At 39.1% G+C, this 22977-nt stretch overlaps 1 protein-coding gene across 2 annotated transcripts in view; it reads right to left on the reverse strand.

Annotated features, from left to right (window-relative positions):
- Nucleotides 1-22977, reverse strand: part of SUPT3H (SPT3 homolog, SAGA and STAGA complex component) — a gene marked incomplete at both ends in the record, with an annotated part of 279215 nt that overhangs the window by 132933 nt on the left and 123305 nt on the right. For both annotated transcript variants that reach the window (XM_081997936.1, XM_081997935.1), the window contains one exon: nt 10654-10738. In XM_081997936.1, the coding sequence (XP_081854062.1) occupies nt 10654-10738 (85 nt within the window). The remainder of the gene's footprint in view (nt 1-10653; nt 10739-22977) is intronic.

Consider the following 22977-nt stretch of genomic DNA (forward strand, 5'->3'; position numbering starts at 1 on the left):
AAAGAACACAGAAATAAAAAGTGTTGACATCCCACACAATTAAATAAATACTGATCTAAAAGTTTCTGCTCTTATCACTGTTTTTGTTGGCCAGTGACACTTACAGGCACAAAAGAGTTGTATTTGCCAAAACTAAAGCACTTAAATATTAAGAAAACAAATTTTGCAGCGCTTCAACAAGTAAAATAGCTTTTGCCAAGTTTTCCAGTAGTGGTGTACTATCTGTATTTCCAAAATTTTTTTTTTTTTTGAATGACACACCTTTGCCTTCAGTTATTGCTTTCTTTTGAGGAAGAACAGAAATGGAAGACGTTGACAAAGGTGGAGAATTTCGGTATCAACAGTTATCTATTAATAACAATGTGCAGTATTAGAAACTCAGGACCTCTGAACACTAGGTGTCAGTGTAAGAAATGGAAAAATATCAAAAACCTGTTGTTTCCAATCAGGTGGATTAGCTAAGAAACCAGAACCAGCTGTGACCACATTTCCTTGTAACTGCATAACACTGTTAACAAGCCAATCTTCCTAAAAAAAGTTATTCTGAAACTATCAGGTTTGCTTGAAATCAGATAAGGTGATTTAAAAACTACAATGAATTTGCTCTGTTAAACACTCTGAGATGACCTTTAAGGTTTATGAGTTACACTTAAAGACCATGAAGAATTTAGCACTACTATTTTTTTGCCACAGATATCCATAAATCCGTTTGTCCTTCACAACTTAAAGTTTACAGTTTTGTTTGACAGAATCAGTGAAAAACTATATAAAAAAATACAGCTAGTGACAAAAGTCATAGGGGTGAGATGCCTCTCACTTCACTTAAGATATCCAGATTTTACATGCATGGCCAGAATGTTAAATAACTACTTTAGGAGATGAAAAGCCATATCCTAGAAGTGCCCATTTATGTCCCCGGCACAGAAACTGATCAAGCATCATTATCTCAGGTATAGAAAAATAAGTTTGCCTTTATGTTTATTCAATTGAATCCACTCAGGATCTCAGACGAAAAGCAAAAGGAATGATACCCTCCACCAGGCACCAGCAGTTAACATATTTGGACAATTATTTGAAACAAAGCAAGTAAGATGATAAAAATAATAATTAAAAAAACATTACTTATTGGATTCTGGAGCTGATTTCAAAGATACATAGATGCTTCTGAATGTTACCTTGAGGTCCATCTTCCTAATCAGATATCCATGCGTTCTACACCACTGATAGAATTCACATTCTTTTCCTTTACTTTACTAATTGCTGCCAGAATCAAACTACTAGATGAGAAGGGTCTTGGCGTGCAGATATTGAATTTAAACGCATGTTCATATTCTTATAATATTCAATTTACATCATACAAACAAGTTAAAGCAAGAAACCCTGAATATCAGTATTCCATTTGACTTCTGAAGCTTGGGATATGAAAATTATGATTTTTCATAGACAGAAAGATTGATCCTTCATTTCAGCCCAGCTAAATGATTTGAGACATTTTTTAGGCTACGTCAAAAATACTTTTGGCAAAAGCCCGTTCAGTCATAAACACTATCAATAAAAGAGACTAGAGAGTAAAACCATTGACAAAATATTGATTTATCAGAGTGCATCATATTGTGCAATAAAAATCTAACGATTAGTCTTCATCTTCTTAACTTTTTCATTTGTTCTTTTCTAAAGAGCTAATCACCTAGAACTTCATAGGGCTCCAGCAAAGTAATCAGTGACATCAATGCAAGTAGCCAACAGACCCTGGACTCATCCAAGATTTCAGTAACTATTAATCTATGCTATACTCCTAACAGTACACATAAAAATTAAATAGAGAATGCATTTGTATTTTGGAAACTCTGGCAGGGATCAGCTTATCAGTTGATTCATAAAAGCCCCAGACCATAGATTCCAAAGCCCCCATGAGTGAATTTTCATACATACTTAATTCCTCTTGCTCAACAGCCTAAACAGGAGTCTGATGTGTTAAGGGTGGAAAAAACAGATCTGTACATATAGACACATATATATACATAGATATAGAACACACATAAATCAATGTCATTGTTATTAAAGACCCGAACACTGATATAGAAAACCAGAAAATACTGGGATTATAGCTGCCTGCACTTCCTTCGTTCTTTATATTTCATATGCACTACAAGAAAATCTTTAACCATTGATCACATTGCTTTCTTCATTCAATCTAGTCAAAGGTTTGGATTTACTTCTTCACTATTGAACATGTTGCTACAGTTACATGGGCATAATTACTCATTTAATAGATTCATCAAATAGTTTGGGTTGGAAGGGACCCTTAAAGGTCACCTAGTCCAACCCCCCTGCAGTGAGCAGGGACATTTGCGACTAGATCAGGTTGCTCAGGGCCCCATTCAACCTGACCTTGAACACTTCCAGGGAGGGGGTATCCACAACTTCTCTGGGAAACCTGGGATTTCCTACTGTTTTATTTTTTATTAGGGTTCTTAATAACAGTATCTTAGTCTTTCCACTTCTTAGTTAAATGAAGTCCATCACCACTGGAGCCTGAGCAGCATCTCTGCGTGACCAATCGAAAAGCAGTAGTTCTGCCTCATAGCACATGTTGACTCTGCAGAAAGACCCACTAGAAAGAAAACATCTGACCAAGTTAAGTCCTTTCTCATCTTAAGAGAAAGCACAGAGAGAGCCCAGAATCCCTGAATGGAACTCCTGAACTGTCTTCTAAAGTAGATTGTCCTTCAGAATAAATAGGGCTGAATACACTGAACAAGTAGCCGCTAATATTAGAGTAGAAAACTCAGGACATCACTTTTAATAAAAATTACCAATGAAGAAAAGGCAAAAGCATCAAAAGTCAGACAAGACTTCACTGTTTCTAATTTAAATTTTCCATAAAATGTCTCCTTAAAAGACATTTTATAATACTTTAATATATTAAAGATTAAATGCTGTCCATTTGCTCAAGTAACCTAAAGTGCTTGCCAATCAAGAAATATCAGAAAAGGAAAAAAAAAGATCATTTTTCAACAAGAAATTGAGAAAACAGTGTCTTGCATCTGACATCATCTTTATCAGTGATCTGAATGAAGGGATTGAGTGTTCTCTCAGTAAGTTTGCAGACAACACCAAGCTGGGTGAGAGTGTTCATCTGCTTGAGAGTTGGAAGGCTCTAGAGAGGAATCTCGACAGGCTGGATCAATTGGTCAAGACCAATTGTATGAGGTTTAACAAGGCTCAGTGCCAGGTCCTGCATTTGGGTCACAACCACCCTGTGCAACACTACAGGCTTGGGGAGGAGTGGCTGGAGAGCTGCCCAGGGAAAAGGACCTGGGGGTGCTGGTTGACAGCCGGCTGAACATGAGCTGGCAGTGTGCCCAGGTGGCCAAGAAGGCCAACAGCGTCCTGGCCTGTATCAGCACTAGTGTGGCCAGCAGGAGCAGGGCAGTGATCGTGCCCCTGTACTCGGCACTGGTGAGGCCGCACCTTGAATCCTGTGTTCAGTGTTGGGCCCCTCACGACAAGAAGGATGTTGAGGTGCTGGAGCGTGTCCAGAGAAGGGCAACGAAGTTGGTGAGGGGTCTGGAGCACAAGTCTGATGAGGAGCGGCTGAGGGAACTGGGGTTGTTCAGCCTGGAGAAGAGGAGGCTGAGGGGAGACCTTATCGCTCTCTACAAGTACCTGAAAGGAGGTTGTAGCGAGGTGGGGGTCGGCCTCTTCTCCCAAATAATAAGTGATAGGACAAGAGGAAATGTCCTCAAGTTGCACCAGGGGAGGTTTTGACTAGATCTTAGGAAAAATTTCTGCACTGAAAGGCTTGTCAAGCGTTGGAACAGGCTGCCCAGGGAAGTGGTTGAATCCCCATCCCTGGAGGGGTTTAAAAGACATGTAGATGTGATGCTTAGGGACATGGCTTAGTGGTGGACTTGGCAGTGCTAGACGAATGGTTGGACTTGATCTTAAAGGTCTTTCCAACCTAAATGATTCTATGATTCAGTGATGTGGGCCTTTCTAAACTGGTGCTGTCTTCACCCACAAACGACAGACACAGTGTCATTGAGCTCCTTTGGTACAGGAGTAATAGCATCTGATCTCTGTAAAATGGCAATGAATGGGTTGAGTCTCTTCAATTTTTTTCACGGTATAGAAAATACATATACTCGTAATGACAAAACATACTCTATACTATTGTATAAATTGAACACAAATTTTTTTTAAAAACGGCCCATCCTTTTACAGTCACGTAAAAATCTTTCAAAAAATTAAACATGACAAACTACAAAAATCAATGCCAAAGATGCAATTTCGATTAATGAAAAAAAGAAAAAACTTACTCCTACCAATGCAATAATATTAAATAATGACCACATTTAAATGATGTAAATGCACATGGAATGATTAAAAACCACTTGCTAGAGATAAAGTCTCTTCCTTCACACATGAGCAATGCTAACAAATGCACACTGCTGGTACCCAGGACATTTTTTATATTGCAGACTTATTTTCCAGTTTTATTTCTTCCAGGGCAGGTGTGCCATGTGTTTGCTGCAAATGTATGCATGTTGTTTAATTTACTCTACGGTAGGAAGAATAGTCGAAGGATTTTTCCCAGATGGTTTTTGTGAACTCCTTTATCCCATTCTTGTAAACACACAGCGTGTTCCGGTTTGCTGAGCTGTATATACACCCTATGACTTAGTACAAAGTCTCAATGTTTAGTTAGCCAGAAGATTGTTTCCATCCTGTGATTCATTAGGTCCCCATGGTACCCTCAACTTCCTTTATTTTGTACAATCACAAATTATATTAGTTTGTCTTATTTTGATAACCCCTCTAATTAATGTCCTGCACAGGAAACTTTATTACTGTTTTAAAACAGACTCATAAAACAAGGACTTCTCCTGTTACTAGGGTGGCATAAGTGACAGTTGCATATGACGATGGGATGAAGAGCAAACAGCGCTTCACACTGGTTGGTTTTTTTTTTCATCAGTGGGCAATTTCTGGTAATGAATGAGCTGGTTTCAATTCTTTCTGTTTTAAAAAGGAATGTCAGAAATTCTACAATCGTGTATATAAAGGTTACAAGTCTAGCAGTTCAAAAAAAGCAGTAAACAAACCTGGAACTCTATGATTTCAGAACAGCACAGAGGTTACATACATTAAAAATGACTAACCCGGTTTGTAAATGAATAACGAGTGTGATACGGTTTTTAAAAAAACACCTGTAGGAGCAGGCTGTAAAGACCCAAGAAAGCTCTATCCTTATTTCCTTCCTGTTTAAATCCTCATTTTTCCTACTTCTCTCTCCCATTGCCATTGTCTTTTTCTCTAGATGGGCAAGTGAAGGTGAGTTTTCTCTCCTCCTTCTCCTTTCATTTTAAACGGCAATAAAATGGTTAACAGCTGCAGGAATGAAGCTGGGAAGCGAAGAAAGAACACCACTTTCACCCAGAAAATGTACAACCCTTTGAATACATAAAATTCATGCTGATCATGATTAAGTACTTTCGTATCAGTAAACCTATCCTTAATGCTTGCTCTGTATTTTCACCATTCCTTTTCTAGTTGTGGCAAATGACTACCCAGTCTTTATTTTTATTAAGTCCCTATCTATAAAAAGCCATTTACTCCACAGAATGGATTTACTATGGCTTTACTCAGGATTTGACATACTGATGAATCTCTGCATCTCACTGTAAGTGTTCTGCCTATAAATTACTACCACAATTTAAAATAAAGTACATATTCCACTATAGATTATTCACCTGCTGACCTGTGTTCTGTGCTTCGGTGGAGACCAAAGGGCTGATTCTGAATTAACTATATTATCTGTGTAAGAGATGATTAATTTCAAATAGTAACAAACCAGAAAAAAATAAAATTATCTATGTGTATACGCCAAGTGTTCATATATGCATATATGTAAGAGGAGACCCAAATCATGCTCCTACAAAGGAAGCAAGCGGGAAATGTTAATACGTATCAGGTAGCAACACAAGTTATAGGAAATTAAATCTCCCATAGAAAGATAAAAGTTAGTTATCAAAAAATTCCCAACAGATATCATGTAGAAGATGATTTTGGGCAACTGAAGTTCCTTTAAATTGACACTATTACATCCTAAAAAAGCCAGCCGAGTAGGTTTGACTTAAATCATTTGACATCAGTTGAAGAGATCAGAGTCCATCTTCTAGCAGACACATTGGCTGACAGGGAGTAAACCACAACTCTATTAACAAGAATTCTATCATTCATGACAGTCTCCGTGATGACTTATCACACTTTACAAAGAATTCTAGTGAATAAAAGATTTAAAAGATGCAGTCCAAGGCTGCTGAGATGTGCTGTGGCCTTACCTCTGGGCAGCCAGTCTTTCATGGACAGATAAGGTTACTTACCAGTAGGCAGGGACTTTCTGGGCTCTGCTGTTTATAAGCACATCTGTATTTTTTGGTGTGCACATTTGTAATTTTTCATATTCCCTTGCTGAACTCTGTGCTATTGCTAAAATGTCTTTCACTCTGTAAAAACAAATCTAACCTCTTCCCAGATGTCATTCAGTATCTCAGAAACAAAACGTAAAGGACTGAAGTTCAGATCTAGCGCTAAATTGAATAATCAAATCCTGGGAAAGCAGGTGCCAGTACTGCTACCACCATATTCAGCATGCCTAGCGACGAAACTGCTGGTAGTTCATTCTGGTAACAAAAGCCCAGCTGATACATTCCCAGCACAAGGAAGGTAACTCCTTAACAGCCTTTTTGATTTAAGTGATTCGTCATGATCTTATTTTCTATTAGCCTTTGAACGTGACATCTGAAGCATGAACATGGAGCAATGGCCCTACCAAGAGAAGATACTAAGAGATCTTTAGTTTTTAATATTAGTCTAATACTACTACATCGTCCTATGAGCCAGCCAGCATGACAGAAATTCTGGATGGAGATGGTCAAGGTGAGGAGAGACTAATTTCCAGATGCTTTTACACCTGTGTACGTGCAAGACTTCATCTATTTCAATGCCAAACCTCTCAATGGTAGTTTAATTACCCTCAAAAATTCCTATTCCATTTCTCTTAATTACAGCCCCTTTTTCTTGACACAGTGCTGCATAATATTGATTTGGTCTAAAGCAGGATATCTGAGTTCTATTTCTAAGGATCTGAATAGCTATTAGTAGATCATTATAAAAGATGATGTTTCAAAATCGTACTGCACATGCAAATTGTTCTGGATACGATGAAAGAACGAACTAAAAGAGGCCTCATTCCACTTCAAATGGTAAGTAATTTAAAGGCTTGGCCCCTTCTGATTAACAGCTTTCTGCATTCCCTGTTGTACCTTTTTTGTAGGCACAGTTTTCCTTGTAACACACGTCTACTACTTGTGCTTAACCATAAAGCACAATATAGCCTCGACGGGAACCTGTAGTCTTAGCACACATAAATAAATGCAGTTTTAGGGGTAACATTAAGGCATCTATAACTACATATAGATCAGTTACTAAACAAATACTCTCAGTCAAAAGTGAGTTTGATTTCAAATTAAAACTTGAATTCATTGTATTCTTCAAATATATTATGTGTAAACAAGAAATGTACTTTCTCTAGGGTAGGTTTTTTGGTTTTATATTGTTAGATATGCAAATAACAAAACATCTATTATAATTACAATATATGCAAAAATAATTTCAAACTCATGCTAGCATTCTGGCACAAATTGGATGGAATATATCTCTCAACTTTTATGTCTATCTCCTAGATATGCAAGGCACCAAAGGATCCCTTTATTCGTCAGCTGAGGAAATAAATTCCTTCAGAAATTCATCTCATCTAACTCCGAAACTAATTTTAGGATGATGTGAATCATCCTCTGGAGACCCTCATTTCCTTACATGTTGGTAGATACTTTTAGCAGAGTTTAACTTAATGTAAAGCAGTGTACATATTGTTCAAAACACATTAAAAAATCGATCATAAAATATGATGCAGACTTAAAAAAGTCTGCTTTTCAAGAACTTGACTTGGTAGTGCAGTTGTCTGCTACGACAGCCAGACCTCATGAAGTATACAGTGGTTCGAAGCAGTGATCGTATAAATCTGTCCAAACCAACCCCTGATTTACTGGAGTTCAGATCAACTTTGAAAATAGGAAGCTGGAACTATAAACCTCTGAGATATCAAAAGTCAACCAATCAAAGGTAATCACGCTGGCAACCGATTTTTTAATTCAGAAGCTCAAACTCAGACTTAATCAACAAGTATGAGCTCTTCTTACAGATGTTTACCATGAAAGATGTATGCACCGCGCCAGTTTTACTGCAGGCATAAAAGTAATTTCTACAGTTTAGCCTTAGACATGTAAGGATGGCAAAATGGACATGAATTTTGTAAAGAAATAATTAAATTGCATAATGAGAACTGCATAGTCCATTAACATGAGTAATATGACAAAATCCAGGTAGTAAGCAATAAATTTACATCTGCAGTCAGCTTCAATTATAAAAGTAGCTTTATTCTAGTACTGGATATATACCCACACGAACGTCTACATCTAAAGTGAAAATTTAATATAACTCCACAGTAACACCTCAATAAGGATGTGCAGTTATAAAGGATGACAAATGTGAAAAAACCCCTATCAGAAGTCCAGAGCATGTAAAAAGCTCCTGATTTAAGAGTTCCGGCATGTGAATGTCAGAGGTCAAAGCAATGAGCTATTAAAGATACTTTCACTTCCTCAGAAATAAAGTGCTGTCTTGGGCTCAGAGGGGAAAGGTTAGAAAAGCTGTTTATCTGCCGCTCCGTTCCCATTCTTCCTTCTGTCAGGAAATCATACGTGCTCCTACTCCCCACGCGGGGTTAACTCGGGGTCACAGTCATCCCCCAAGTAAGTGCCCAGCTTTGATTTAAGTGCAAAGACCACATGGCTGCAGGTTGCATTTTCTCAAAACACACGTTTTGATGTAAAGCTCAGCTCAGCCTCGGTGGGACATAAAAGCACAGACTCTTCACCACATTATTGCTAGAGGAAGAGTGAAGCCACAGCCATCGGTTTGCGTAAATTAAGGGGGTCATTAATAGTAGTTAGAGCTAGAATAAGAATTACGGATATATATGCCTGAGGCTGCGTGTTTCACCAGTAGGAAACCTGCGGAGAGGGGAGGGAGGCTGTCCCCTCCCCAGGAGCCACAGGGCACTTTGGGGACAGAGCGAGAGGAGCATAATAAGCAAAAAAGCCACAGCACAAAGACGCCAGGAAACTGCAGAGGCAGGGATGCACTGCGGGGCGTCAGAGGTATGAGCAGAAAGCAACTATCTGGAGCTGGAAGGGACCCCAAAGTGTTTGCTGCCATTCGGGAAGCCATCGAACGGCTGCTGGATTAAGTGCAAAGCTGAAGAAAAGCTCCTGTCTGCAGGCAAACAGTGAGCAGGGAGAGGTTTATCTATATTATATTTTTATTTTAAAATATTATCTACATAATATATAAATATTAAAGAAATGAATATATTATATAAATATTTATTTTATATATGCATACACACACATATATATTTTATAATATGTAGTCTGCCCCATTCTGAATTTTCTCATTTTACAAAAGTTTTTAATTCTAGTTAATGTAGTAACAGAACTTAGCTTGAATCTTAAAAACCCTTCTGATTGCTGAAAGTGCTCATTATAGAGAAAAGATCTAGGAACGTGCAGCTCAAAGCTTTAGCTGATCCAGGGACTCATCATATGCAAGTCTGAGTTATAATATGTATTAGTATTATTTACATACATTAGTTCCATATAATGTCCATACCCATACATTCCAGTTCAGGTTGGACGGGGCTCTGAGCAACCTGATCTAGTTGAAGATGTCCCTGCTCACTGCAGGGGGTTGGACTAGATGGCCTTTGAAGGTCCCTTCCAACCCAAACTATTCTGTGATTCTATGCTGGTAATTTCAGTTGAAGAATCACTATAATAAGAAAAAAACATTTGTTACGCTTCCCAACCTACAGGTGACGTGTAAGAGTATACCTTTCCGTACAAAATGTCAGATGGAAGATTCATGCTATTGTGTAAAACACCGTCGCTGACTTCTTAAGAGGTGTTGCTGAACTTAATTAAAAACTATGAATAGGTTCAAATTTAGAGGTGCTTCTGGCAGATGAGCTTCAAAACAGCCTCATTTATACAACACTTTCATTGGCTTTCAATAAGGAAAAAAATTCAGTATTTCTGCATTATTTTTGACAGGAATCAAAATCATCAAATTATAAAAATATCAGGACATAAATATTAAACAAATAATGCATTAACTCAAACATTAGAACATAAAAAAAATAGCAATTAAGTCTTCAGATGACTAGCCAGTTTTTTCTTTTCAACAACTTGCAGTTTTTAACAAAAAAAGACATCAGCTTTATTCCCAAACTTAGGTGGAGTTGCAGATATCACACAAATATAGTATATAGCCATAAGCAAAGCGCACACACTCCATCTGCAAGCCTAACAGTAGCTTCTACAGATTACTGAGGACGGAACGTCATCCTCAGTTTCTGTGTTTTATTTGTTTCTAAGAACAACCTCCTAGCAGTCATTTGATCATGAAAATTTCATGCTGTTTCACGGAGTTTTAGGGTGAAGATTATTTTGTAAGTTATCTTCTTACCAAATTTATCAGCTGAGTGTGGACGATGTCTTCCACCAGTATTGCAGTTTCATGGAGTGGCCTGCGAGCATCTCCCAAGGAAAACCTGAAAGAAAGAGGTTTATTGCAAGGTTATGAAAATAAGTTAAAACCAAAAAAGAGTAAGTGGTCTCCAGAAAAAGGAAAAAAATATTTACAACAAGCTTGATACATACATTTCTTTATCTACAGAAATGGATCATTCGCTGTGGTGCAAGGAATATAAACCAAAATAATCTGATTAAAGGAACAAAAGAGCTGCAAGAATGTATACCAGAGTACCTGGTGAGAAAAACTGAACAACTGAGGAAACAGAGGAAAATCCAGTTTGTATGAAAAACTGAAAAAAGAGTAGGCAAAGCTGTAGCATGTGCACTACTAGGCATAATTCTGTATTTGCATCCCCCTTCGCTTACAAAATTACCAAATAACTATTTTAAAAGGTAAAATGCTAACAGGCATTTTATCCCAAATCTAAATGCTAGTGCTAAGATATGGAAGGAACTACTATGAATTAAAGGTAAGCAGCTTTATGCATAATAATATATGAAAGACTCTTAAAGTCTACACTGCAAGATTAAATGAGAGGAGGTCATAAAGAGATGACAGTGTTCATATAACATCGCAAACAAAAGGCGAAGCCGCTCTAACAGGCATCATTAAATGACAAATTGTGACGATGGGCTTTTTGCAAGGTTTTATCTCCTCTAAGAAATACCAGTGGTGGCTCTCTACACCTGCACCAACTGCTAGTCATTCAGCTAAAGCTGGGATTGCTCCTTTGACCTGGGATGGGCAGTGGCCATCACCAGCCTATTGAAAGAGACTGTAGGTGCTGCAGAAAATCTGAATGCTAGACCTTCAGTTTTGTAGCACCTCTGACTCACCGCAGAGCTTGAACATTTCCCATACCATGCCCCAAAAGCCCTGTGAAACTATGCGTCTGAAATTGGGATGGTAGGCTTCAGCTCCTGATCCAGGCAGAGTACAGAGGCACTTAATCTGAAACATCTAAGACATCCAAGTGGAGCTGACAGATTTACTTCTTGTTGGTAGCTGCAGTCTTTCAGAGAGGCTGCTGAAGACCCAGTCAAGGTCTTCTAGTGTCCAAAATGACTGTCGGTTGCAACCAAACTCCACCTCTAATCAGTCCAGCTCAGTTAGTTTAGAGAGCTCAAGCTCTCCCTAAGCCCTACCTTCATCTGGTAGTTGAACAGCAGTCTAGAGAAGGGAAAAGGTCTCTTACTCAAGAAGGATGCTATAAATAAGTAACACTGATTTTGCCTGTTTACTCAGTCATTTGTGTAAGTGATAGAGGATTCAAGAACATCAAAATCTTTCACCTCTTACCTCAGTTATTTCACTTGCATAAAAAAGACTGGCACCTTTTTTCCATGTTATGATGAACAGAAGCAAGAACTGGCTCAAGCATTCTCATAGTATATGTAAAATTTTATCCTGCTACTTATGCCTGAAGGACCAGAGAAACACAATTGTGATGGGATTAAGAAGTGCTGAGAGAGCTCTAAAAAAATGGGTTAATCCTCTCGTCACACCAACTGCTTCAATATACCCTCACCTCTCTCTCTGTGACAGCAAACCTCCTTGTTTCCCAGAATTGCAGCAATCAAAAAATCAGCCAGAGTAGATAAATTTCTTCAAGAAATTTGCTCAACTGACTTCCCGCTTCACCTACATGCAGTGCAAGGCTGAAGGAGAGTTATGGTCTACAGTCGTTTGGGCACCTGCACATCACAGCTTTTATGAAAGGCGAGTCTCTCAATCCTAGTATCTGGTACCTGCACTCCAGCATCCTAAAACAGGCACAATATTTTTAAAATAAAATTATCCATCAGTGGAAGTCTCATTAAATTAAAGGCACTCATGAAATCAAAGTCATTAACCATTCTAATGGTTTACTGGTTGCTCTACTTTCAGTCTCTCTATATCTGACTTTTGGCTAAATTATTTTTAAAACTTAAAGCTGTTCATTTCAAAATGGTCTCAGTGAGGCCCAACGTTGGATCATTAAAAATTACATGGATATCAAAATAAAAAAATGCTATTCCAGTCTTACATCATTATAGCGAAAGACAACTTGCTATGCTTTCTAATAATTCCTCAGGGCATTTCTAAAAAAATATTCTCTCCTCCTAAACCTGAGTTTTTAAAATAAGAAAACTTATACAGTAAAATATATTCATTGTAAATTAAATAGCACAGGCCAAAAATAACACTACAGATTCTTACAAAAATAATGAAATTTTATTTATAAGCAAGATTCACATCTTCATAGGTGGCTAAATATATCAATTATTTCCTTACAAAAGCAGTTTTCTACCCTGCATTAAAATAAAACGATTATTTATCTATAAACAACTAAAGAATTACATCGTAGGGTTTTTTCCTTTATCTAACAATGAAATTATATCCAGTATTTTTCAAACAGCATTTGAAATTCTAACGATACTAAATTTCAGCTTGATACATGTAAGAGCACAAGAAGAACTCCTCGGGCGACATCTGAGCATAACCCACTGTACTATACTAGTCATAGCATGAGGAAATTACACTCTGTATTTGCTCCCTATCATTTGCCTCTCTTGTTGAGACTATCAGCATCTTAAAGAGATGGTCATGTTTTATAATCTGTTGTACGACATCTCTAAAGTGAGCACAACTCAAATATTTTTTTCCTCTATTATGCAGAAGTGCGTATCTACATGAATTATTATGTCAGATACTCCCTAGGTCTATAAGCACAGCACAGCAAATAATCCAGATACGACTGAATATTTTATAAACTGCAAACACCTGGATATTATACAGGAAATGCAGATAAATACAGAAATATTTATGACCATATTACACTGGAATAAAAATAATATTAAAAACATCATAGATTCAAAACAAGTGCTCACCTAGGATAAAACTTAAGTATTTCTTTTTTTTTAAAGTAAGTTGCATATGTAAATTAACAGGAAAATTTAGGGGTTTTTTCTAATCAAACAAGATATATAAAACCAAACAAAATTCAGTTACCACAACCATAAAACGTTGTTCATTCTTACTTACTGGCCTTTTAATATTTAAAAGTAATTTTTATTTCTTGCTAAGACTTAAAATGCAAAAAAACCCAACTATGTAAGAGAGTAGCAAAAGCCTGGCTGCAGCAGCAGCATCTCGAACAGAAATTTCTTTTGTTCACAGTTTTACTAAGCACCCCCCGTACACAAATGAAAGGATTTGGGTTCTCTTTTCTGAAGACAACGAAGCGCAAGAAGAGAACTCCGGTTCCGAGGCAGGATGCTGCCGCAGCGGCGAGATGGCCGCCCTGCCTGTGTTTAGAAGTCTCTCTCGCAGTAACTCGCTTCCCTAAATGGCACGAGCAGCCAAAGAGACGCAAGCAAGATGCAGCGTGCTGGTCTGAGAGGAGACAGATATCCCATCTTTTTGCTCCATTCTCATGCAAAAGGAGATCACAGAATCATGGAATAGTTGGGTTGGAAGGGACCTCTAGAGGCCATCTAGTCCCACCTCCTGCAGTGAGCAGGGACATCTGCAACCAGATGTCAGAGCTGATGCTGAAACGTGAAGAGATGCAAAATCAACGGCACTACTTGATTACATGGAAAATCAAGTTTCAGCTTCACCTACTTTCTTCCTCCCTCACTTACACTCTTTCTGCCTTCAAAAGCTGTTCCTACCTCACGTTGCCTGCGCTGTTTTCCCACGTAACTTCTGCCAGCTTCTTTCCCACAGACAGAAAACTAGATCCTGGCATGGTGGTTTCAGCAAGAAGGAAAAACCACCACACCTACCCACAGCCGCTTCCTTTTTCTTTGCAATGGATATGGGATTTTTTAGACACTAAAAAAAATGTAAAGCTTCAATACTTGTTAATTGTATTTGTATAGCAATTGATGTTTCTTGATACTGACATGGTTATAGGATAATATTCTTTAAGATATCAAAAGCAACCTTTTTTTTACCCCTTTCCGTAATTACCCCAAGGTGGTAATTATAAATGCACAAGCAGATAAAGTAATACACTCTTCCATTTTTTTCTTCCCTTTTGGCATTGTGCTTCTCCATAGCAGAATAAACACTAAACCAAGAGTCAGGGGCTCAAATTTTTGCCATGTTGCAGAATACGAGGTAGGTTAAGAACCAAAAGAAAATGCTAAAAAAAAAAAAAAAGGAAACCAAAATTTGGTGCCCTTGTTTCTGGGAACTGAAACTGAACTTGATGCTTTAATACATGAATTTAATTTCACACGTGCTTTGCTTTTAACGGTTCATTAGAGTCCTTTAAAGAACCTTCCATTCACTAGAAGTATAAATAAGTCTTCCTATGAAACATATAAAAATTCTGTTGAAAACAGAAAAGATCTGTTTCCCCACAGGTACATACTGAAGAGGAAATATATCAAAATTAAACATTAGCAGTGCATCAAAAGGGTAAAATGATATCAAAGACTGTCCTGATAATAGAAGCACCTACCCATTAGACATGTCGTACAGTAACAAAGCCTTCTTAGAAGATCCAATTTCAAAGGTTTGTCTGTTTTAAGGAAACATTTTACAAGGGGGTGATCAATTTACCCAGATTTTCACAGGAGGATTAAAATAGTAGCATGGAGAAAGAAAAGACTGCTGCAGCTCTTTTATTGTTTACTTTTAGCTTCCATTTCTAATTTATTTAAGTTCCTGTAACGATGTTTCCAGGCTCATCAAAAGGGTAAATGTCCAAGCCCCTAAATGCCTACATGAAGTATCATGGCACACTATGTGTAAGCACATACGCGCATAGTTGGCACACGCTGAGGTACGATGGCTACTCACGGTGCAGGGACCTACATTTGTAAGAACCTCAAAATCTCGGGCAGCTACAGAAATAGATAAAGCGCTTTCTTTGCTCCATTTCTTGGGGTTTTAAACGCCTGCGAAGGGTAGTGGGCCAGGCACAGCACAGGCTTCCTTCAAAAACCCTGATGCAGAGCTCTCCAGGTGGCCAGACCACCAGGAGAGTAGACTGTGGAGACAGAAAGCTGCTGCAACCTCCCATCCGCCACAGCCTTGAAAAGCTGTCCTGGCCAGAAAGGAAGTATAACCCGGGTGGCTGGGAGTGCGCTAAGCTAGAATAAATAGTTTCCCTTAGTGGGGCTTCTACTGAGTTCATACCATAACAAAGCTGCCTCAACTCATGTGGAATTTACCACCTTGAATGAATTTGATGAATCTAGCCTAGAAAAAGTATAAAAGCAGTGAGGTAGACTGGTGGGAAACATGCACTTTTTTTCTTTACTAGAAATCCCTAACAATTTTCCTTTCCTGTCCCTACATGAAGGATTCGCAGCAGCATAGATGGGACCTCCAGACTTGAGGGTATTTTACGCATCTCGGGATCTCACACAGGGCAAGCAGATACTTCTTCTGTCCTCAGCACAGAGGTGTGTGTTTACTCCTGCCTGCAACTGGACTGGGACTGTGGGTCATAGGGGTCCATGCGCCTGCAGTTCCAGCAACAGGAGAGATCCGAGTGGGTGCACATGGTATACGTGGGAGTGTAGCCCATGAGTAGGATAAGAGGTTTGGGATCCACGTATCAAAGTGGCCATAAATCTAGGCTGGATATTGCAGAGACCAAAGGGTTTGTGAGTTGCCTACTGGAAGGACCAGGAGGTCCACACCAGCTGCTGGGGACACGGTGGGGCCTGGGGCTTGTTTGAGAGACCCGGTCACATCTGTGTCCCGGCACGTGAGGACTGAGGCTCTCCAGCACTGAATGACTGCGCTTGGGGCTACTGGATCTGGCAATTCCTAACTCAGGACACGTGTTGAAGTATCAGACTCAGACTAGGTGTGTCTGCAATGGCAAGTATCTGCACAAGGAAAAACACAAAAATATACTGAGGAGATTCAAAAGAAATCAAAGGAGCTTGGAAGGTGTACAGACTACATGTAATGGGAACCTAGAGACCAGACTTAACTCACACGTAGACAACTACTTGCTGACATGTGAACCTGGGCATCTGTATCAGCCAGCTGCTTCCCACCCCACATCTGCACCTGACCAACCAAGCAGAGTACGATCCAGATATAATTGCTCACCACGTACAGAACCGCTGATTCACGGTTACAAATCTAAAGTCAGGCAAGGATCCCATAAAATCACAGAGGACAAATCAACTACTAGATACATTTGGACTGGATAATATCTGGGCTCACGTCTCCTCAGTACTGTAAGAATATACAGTAAATTTCTTTTTTGTCAGCTGTTTGGCAAGAATGCATTTGGAATACACAGCATCTTAATTCTTGGAGATGTTTTCATACCATAAGCAAGTGTCCTCCTAAATATGTCAGTTAGAGACCTGACAGCCAGGTGGTGACAAAGAAAATCAGTTTTGCAGTACTGAGCACAAAAACATCCAGAAAACTTCCAGCAATTCAAATACCAGAAGGACAAGCACTAAAAATTGGGAAATGACATGTTTTCTTCCGATGAGCATTGCAGTAGACCTCTCAGAAAAAATAAGATAAGGATAGTACCTTTTCTGAAGCCTGAAAAGCTAAAGCTAGCACTTCTCTCCCCACTTTGCTTGCTACGGCTGTTGCTGAACAAATTGGGCAGAAGTAGAGTCTGAAAGGAAAGAGGTGACTTGGTGCCAAACCAGAAAATTGATTAGACACGCACAGGAGGACACATTGCACAGAGAGTGGAAGAGGAAATAACAAAATCCGGGAGGAAGAAATTGCCCAAAATAAAAGCACAACTGCAATAGGGGAAAGAGGTATAAACAACGAGGTCTTAATATTATTTCTATTTTATGTTAAAGATACATTATATCAGAGAGACGTGATGTGAGATTGTTGTTTTGTAGACATCGTTCCTGCCTAATACTGGCAGTGAACTTAGTAAAGGGATATTAATTTAAAAATTAAATAATCTTGCTTGTTTATTGCCTTAGCTTAATGAAAAAGGGAACAATTTAAAGCATTGAGTTATGTTAACTAACCAGCATGTTCTACCAGTGCTACCTGAAAAAGCACTGGAATTTATACGGCTATTTATATGTTTATATGTTTTTCTGCTCATCGGGTAACTTCCACCAAAGGCCTCTTAAAAATAAAAGGTTATCTTAATTCCAATCAGAGTTCATAGTTAATATATTTATCTGCTTGGATTAATGAAACCAAACTTACACAGGTTTCCTACGTCACACTGAACATAGTTCTTTACCAGGATTTAATGCAAGTATGAGAGATATAAAGTCAAACTGTAAGTTGTAGCTGTGTTATCTTTTTCTTTGAATTTTTAAAAAAACACATTTAAGTTACAATTGGAACAAGCATTCAAAACCTACAGCAATTTTAATACAGAAATCACAAAAATTAGGGTTAATTTCCAAATTTTTTCTGCCACGACCTTCAATGCCTAAACTTGCAAGAAAATCCTAGCAGTTTGCAAGAAGCAATTCCTGGAGATTCAGACAGCCTTGTGCCATTTGGTACATCAGTAATCACCCGACAGTGGTTTTAAAAAGCTTGTGTGGCAACTTCTAAATAACCTACTTGCACTTTACACCATGATGGCTCCAGGGCTCCTTAACACCAACTGCTGTGCATAGGTTGCACCAAGCAGATCACCCACTCTGGGCAAGACCAAGGCAAACTGAACTGCACGGTTGGGAGAATTACATCAACCAGTCACTTGGTCTATCAGGAGGAAGGGATTGAATGGGAGAGGTCATTTCTTCATGACTTTTGACTTGTTGGGAGCATTTACCACCATCCTAACTGAATCTGCTCTCAGCACTGAAGGGAGTTGTCCTAAATGTGCAGAGGAAACCAGAAATTCTGATTTAAGCGATAGCATAGACTTCAGTTTGTGCAGCCTGTATGCTCTATAATCAAGCAAGGTCTACACTAACATTGGCAAACATAGCTTCTCCCTAATACAGGGGTGGTGTAAACTTACAAAGAGGTTCCGCTAAGCCCATTAGTAACTACTAAACTAACAAATTCAAGTGCCAAACTATGTAAAGACAAAACATAATAGATTTTTTTAGATCCTCACAGAAAGAGCAGTGAAAAAGCAGATTCTGGATATTTTGAGAGTCCAGTTTACCCCAGGATAGCACTCTTCCTTGTGCTTACTTAAGAGCTGCAAGGACAAATAATGAGGTCCCCCACTCTCAGGTGCACTGAGCTACTCCATCTAACCACTTTAGGATGTAACCACGCTGCCATAAAACCCAAGAAGAGATGAGTAGAATAACCTCATTCTCTGACAGGAAGAGCCAAGAGCCAACTGTGAATCATGCTGCCTTTTAAAATGAACGTATCTAATCTACATGGTAAGTCTTATGTCCACAATTAATGGAGAATGCAACAGGGCCCACAATTCTCAATTTCAAGAAGTCCTCTCCAGATGACATTGGAAACCTTAAGGTATATGTACATCTACATACATTATATGTAAACTGTGAGTGTTCCCAGGTCCTACCAGTGCCCAAATCTGGATAATTCCTTCTGCCTACGACAAACTACACGGATTTGTTCTATCAACTAGTGCAGAGTTTTACTTTGCTAAGCTCCCTAAGATATGTCTCAGAACAATACACACAAAAGCCTAAATTTCCCATAGTTGTCGGAGAGATGTGGATGCACACAGAAGTGCCTATATTTCAGGCACTAAATTCAGTGCCTCAGTTCCAGTCAAAATCCTGCATTTTTAACACCTTTGCCACTGACTGAAAATGGTCCCAACTGCTAACCCTGCGGGTATCTAAATTAGCATGATTGACACATGACCAGAACTTGCTAATACATACACAGCTGCACAGACTAGGCCATTTGTATATCGAAATAGATATACAGGTAAGTAGACCGATAACTGGCTATAAGGTATTCAGCTAACTGGGTAACAGCTGTTATGTTACTTTGCATATGAAGCCGGGTTAATCTGCATTGACTTCAGTCTCTTTCAGCATCGCTTCCTCTACCAGCTCTTTTCTGTCCGTCCACCCCATCCCACCCCATCACCCCCAGGTAGTATTCCTGTATCTCTATAACGCTTGAAAGTGTTATTGATACCTTCTCTAACTCCTGAAGGGAGACCATCCACTGTCCTTTCTTAGACCTGTACTTTGCTCGACAATGAGTAACGTTTTCTTGTCTAATAACTGTATCTTGCTACCCTGATAATGCGAACTCACAGTAACTCCCTGCTCTCCCACTTCTATGAAGTCAAGAGAAGCTATAGGAAGTTACCAAAATTAATTACCATCTACTTATTCGGCAAGTGGAGATGTCTTATTCACTTGTTCAAATACTATAGTATTAACTCTAAGAATTTGACTATTAAATTATTGAATCTTTACTAAAAGGAACTCAGCTTAAGGAAAATGTTTTTTCCAAAATGCATATGGCAGTGGGAACAGCAAGCACAGGAAGAAATGGAAATGTCAGCTACAATTTTTTTTTTTTCAGTATAAAATTAAGCCCTGATGATGTCTTCAGATATTGGAAAAGCATAAATAATAAGAGAAACATTACATAATACTATTTAATTATTCAAAGGTACATAGTGTCAAGTAAAAGGATAAAACTTAGAAAAGGAACATGTAGAGCAAATTAGAAGGAAAACATCTGAAAACCAAGTCCTAAAACCCCCTGTCACCATCTCAGACGGAACAGAAGTTTCACTGCTGAAAATACTGAAAACTAAGCTTAACAAAGAACTGGGGGTCTTCTTGATGCTAAACAAGTACACAAAAGGAAATCTTGATTATGTGACTTAAAATACTTTAAAATGAGATACAATCACATTCTAAAATGGTATGTCACCTGCAACTAACAGACAGTTATTGGAACTCTGTATCTGGAGTCTGAAATAAGCTTCACTGATGCTTATAATTATTAAAACTCTAAAACCAGGAACAGACTTAATAATCATTTTGAGCTTATCGGAAACATATTAATGCTTACTTAACAGTCTTCACTACAGATACTCCTCAATTACTGCAGTGGAAAGCAGCATCCAAAGGCATCAGTCAAGTTCATTGCCCCACTGAGGTAAGATCTAAACAAGGCAAGACCTTTGTAAGAGCAACTTTGTTTACCTGAAAATGGAATAACTGGTTTACACCATGAGTTTTTAACTGGTAAGGTCTGCCAGACAGCAGGATTAACAACATCTAACAGCTCGCCACATGAAAAGTCTGATTCTTGTCACATACAGACAGAGCCTCTCCTCAGTGATGAATTCCTCAGGGAATTAACTTCAGAGATGCTGAAGTCTCCCAACTCCATGGGAGGTCACCCTGTCTTGACTCGATAAAGTGTTTTGTTTAAGCATGAACCTTATGAATCATGTTCTTAAGCTGATCTTGAAATTGTTTTAATATCTTGTGGAAACCAAAAAATATCCTAAATTTTCCCTTTAGAAAGGGCAACTTTTGGTAATGTCTCTTTAAATACACTCTAATATATGCAGTAAGACATTTGTATCCCATTTTTGCCTTAACAAATTCATATTCATACCTGGAAAATTACTGTCTTGCAGGACAGAAGGGGAAAAAAAGGGAAAAAAAGAAAATACCACTATACCACTGCTACTCCATGAATCACAGAACAGTTGAGCGAGGTTGGAAGGGACACATGGAGATACCTCGTCCAATTCCCCTGCCTAGATAAGTTGCCTCAGGGCTGTGTCCTGTTGGGTTTCGAGTATCTCCAAGGATGGACACTCCACAATCCCTCTGCACAGCCTGTTCCCACACGTTTTATCACCGTCATAGTAAAAAAGTTTTTTCCTTATGTTTAAGTGGAATTTCCTGTATTTCCATCTGTGCTCACTGCCTCTTGTCCTGTCACTGGCCACCACTGAAAAAAAAGCCTGGCTCTGTCTTCTTTACTCCCCCCATCAGTTATTTATAGACATCGATAAGATCTCCCTGAGCCTTCTCTTCTCCAGGCTGAATAGCCCCCACTCTCACAAGCCTCTCCTCGTATGAGAGATGCTCCAGTCCCTTCATCATCTTAGTGGCCCTTCGCTGGCCTTGCTCCAGTATGTCCATGGCTCTCTTATACTGAGGAGTTCAGCAATGGATCCAGCACTCCAGATGGGTCTCACCAATGCTGAGCAGACGGGAAGGACCACCTCCCTCACCTGCTGGCAACACCCTGCCTAATGCAGCCCAGGGTGCTACCACAAGAACACATTGCTGGCACATGTCCAACTTGGTGTCCACCAGGACTCCCCCGTGGCCTTCTCTGCAAATCTGCTTTCCAGATGGTCAACCCCCAGCCTGTTCTGGTGGCTGGGTTATTCCTCCCCAGGGACACAATTTGGGATTTCCCTTTGTAGGACTTCATGAGGTTCCTGTTGCCCTATTTCTCCAGCCTGTTTAGGTCCCTCTGAATGACAGCAGACCCATCTGGTCTATCTTGTACCATCACAAACCTGCTGTAGGTGCACTGTGTTCCATCATCCAGGTCACTAATGAAGACACTATTCAGTATTGACCCCAGGATCAACCCCCGGGGGTACACCAGCAGTAACTAGCCTCCAGATGGACTTCATGGTGCCGATGTCAACCATTGGAACGTAGCCCTTCAAGCAGCCAGTTTTCAGTCTGCCCATCCATTTATCTACTTCATCAGCTTGTATATGGGAGTGTTACAGGAGACACTGTCAAAAGCCTTCCTAAAATCAAAGGTAAACAGCATTCACTGCTCCTCCCTCACACACTGCCCCAGTTACTTCATCACAGAAGGCTATCAGCTTGGTCACACGTGATTTCCCCTTCATAAATCCATGCTGACAACTCCGAATCACCTTCTCATCCTTAACAGGCTCAGAAATGGTTTCTAGGATGATCTGCCCAGGGATCAAGGTGAGGATGACCGGTCTGTCATACCCCAGATCCTCCTTCTTGGCCTTTTTGGAGACCGAAATGGCATTTGCTTTCGCCCACTCCTCAGAAACTTCCCCTAGCTCCCATGACTTTACTTCATGAGCAATATCATATATAAAATAAAAGCAGAATACCGAATATTACGTTATTGGAAGAATAAATATCTAAAACTCTGATTTGAAACAGAAAGTATAAGATTATCTGTACCTAAACTTTTATGATTACAGTTAAGATGTGAAAAATGAACTCATGTATATAAAAACACAACATAGAAAAAGCGTTTGGTAAACTGTTTTAAAAATACTTTTCCTCCCCCCGCTCTATTATTTTATGAACTGTCAATACACAAAATGTCAATTTTGATGCAAGATGCTATACA

This window comes from Phaethon aethereus (genome assembly GCF_964289735.1).
Source record: "Phaethon aethereus genome assembly, chromosome: 3".
Classification (NCBI taxonomy): Eukaryota; Metazoa; Chordata; class Aves; order Phaethontiformes; family Phaethontidae; genus Phaethon; species Phaethon aethereus.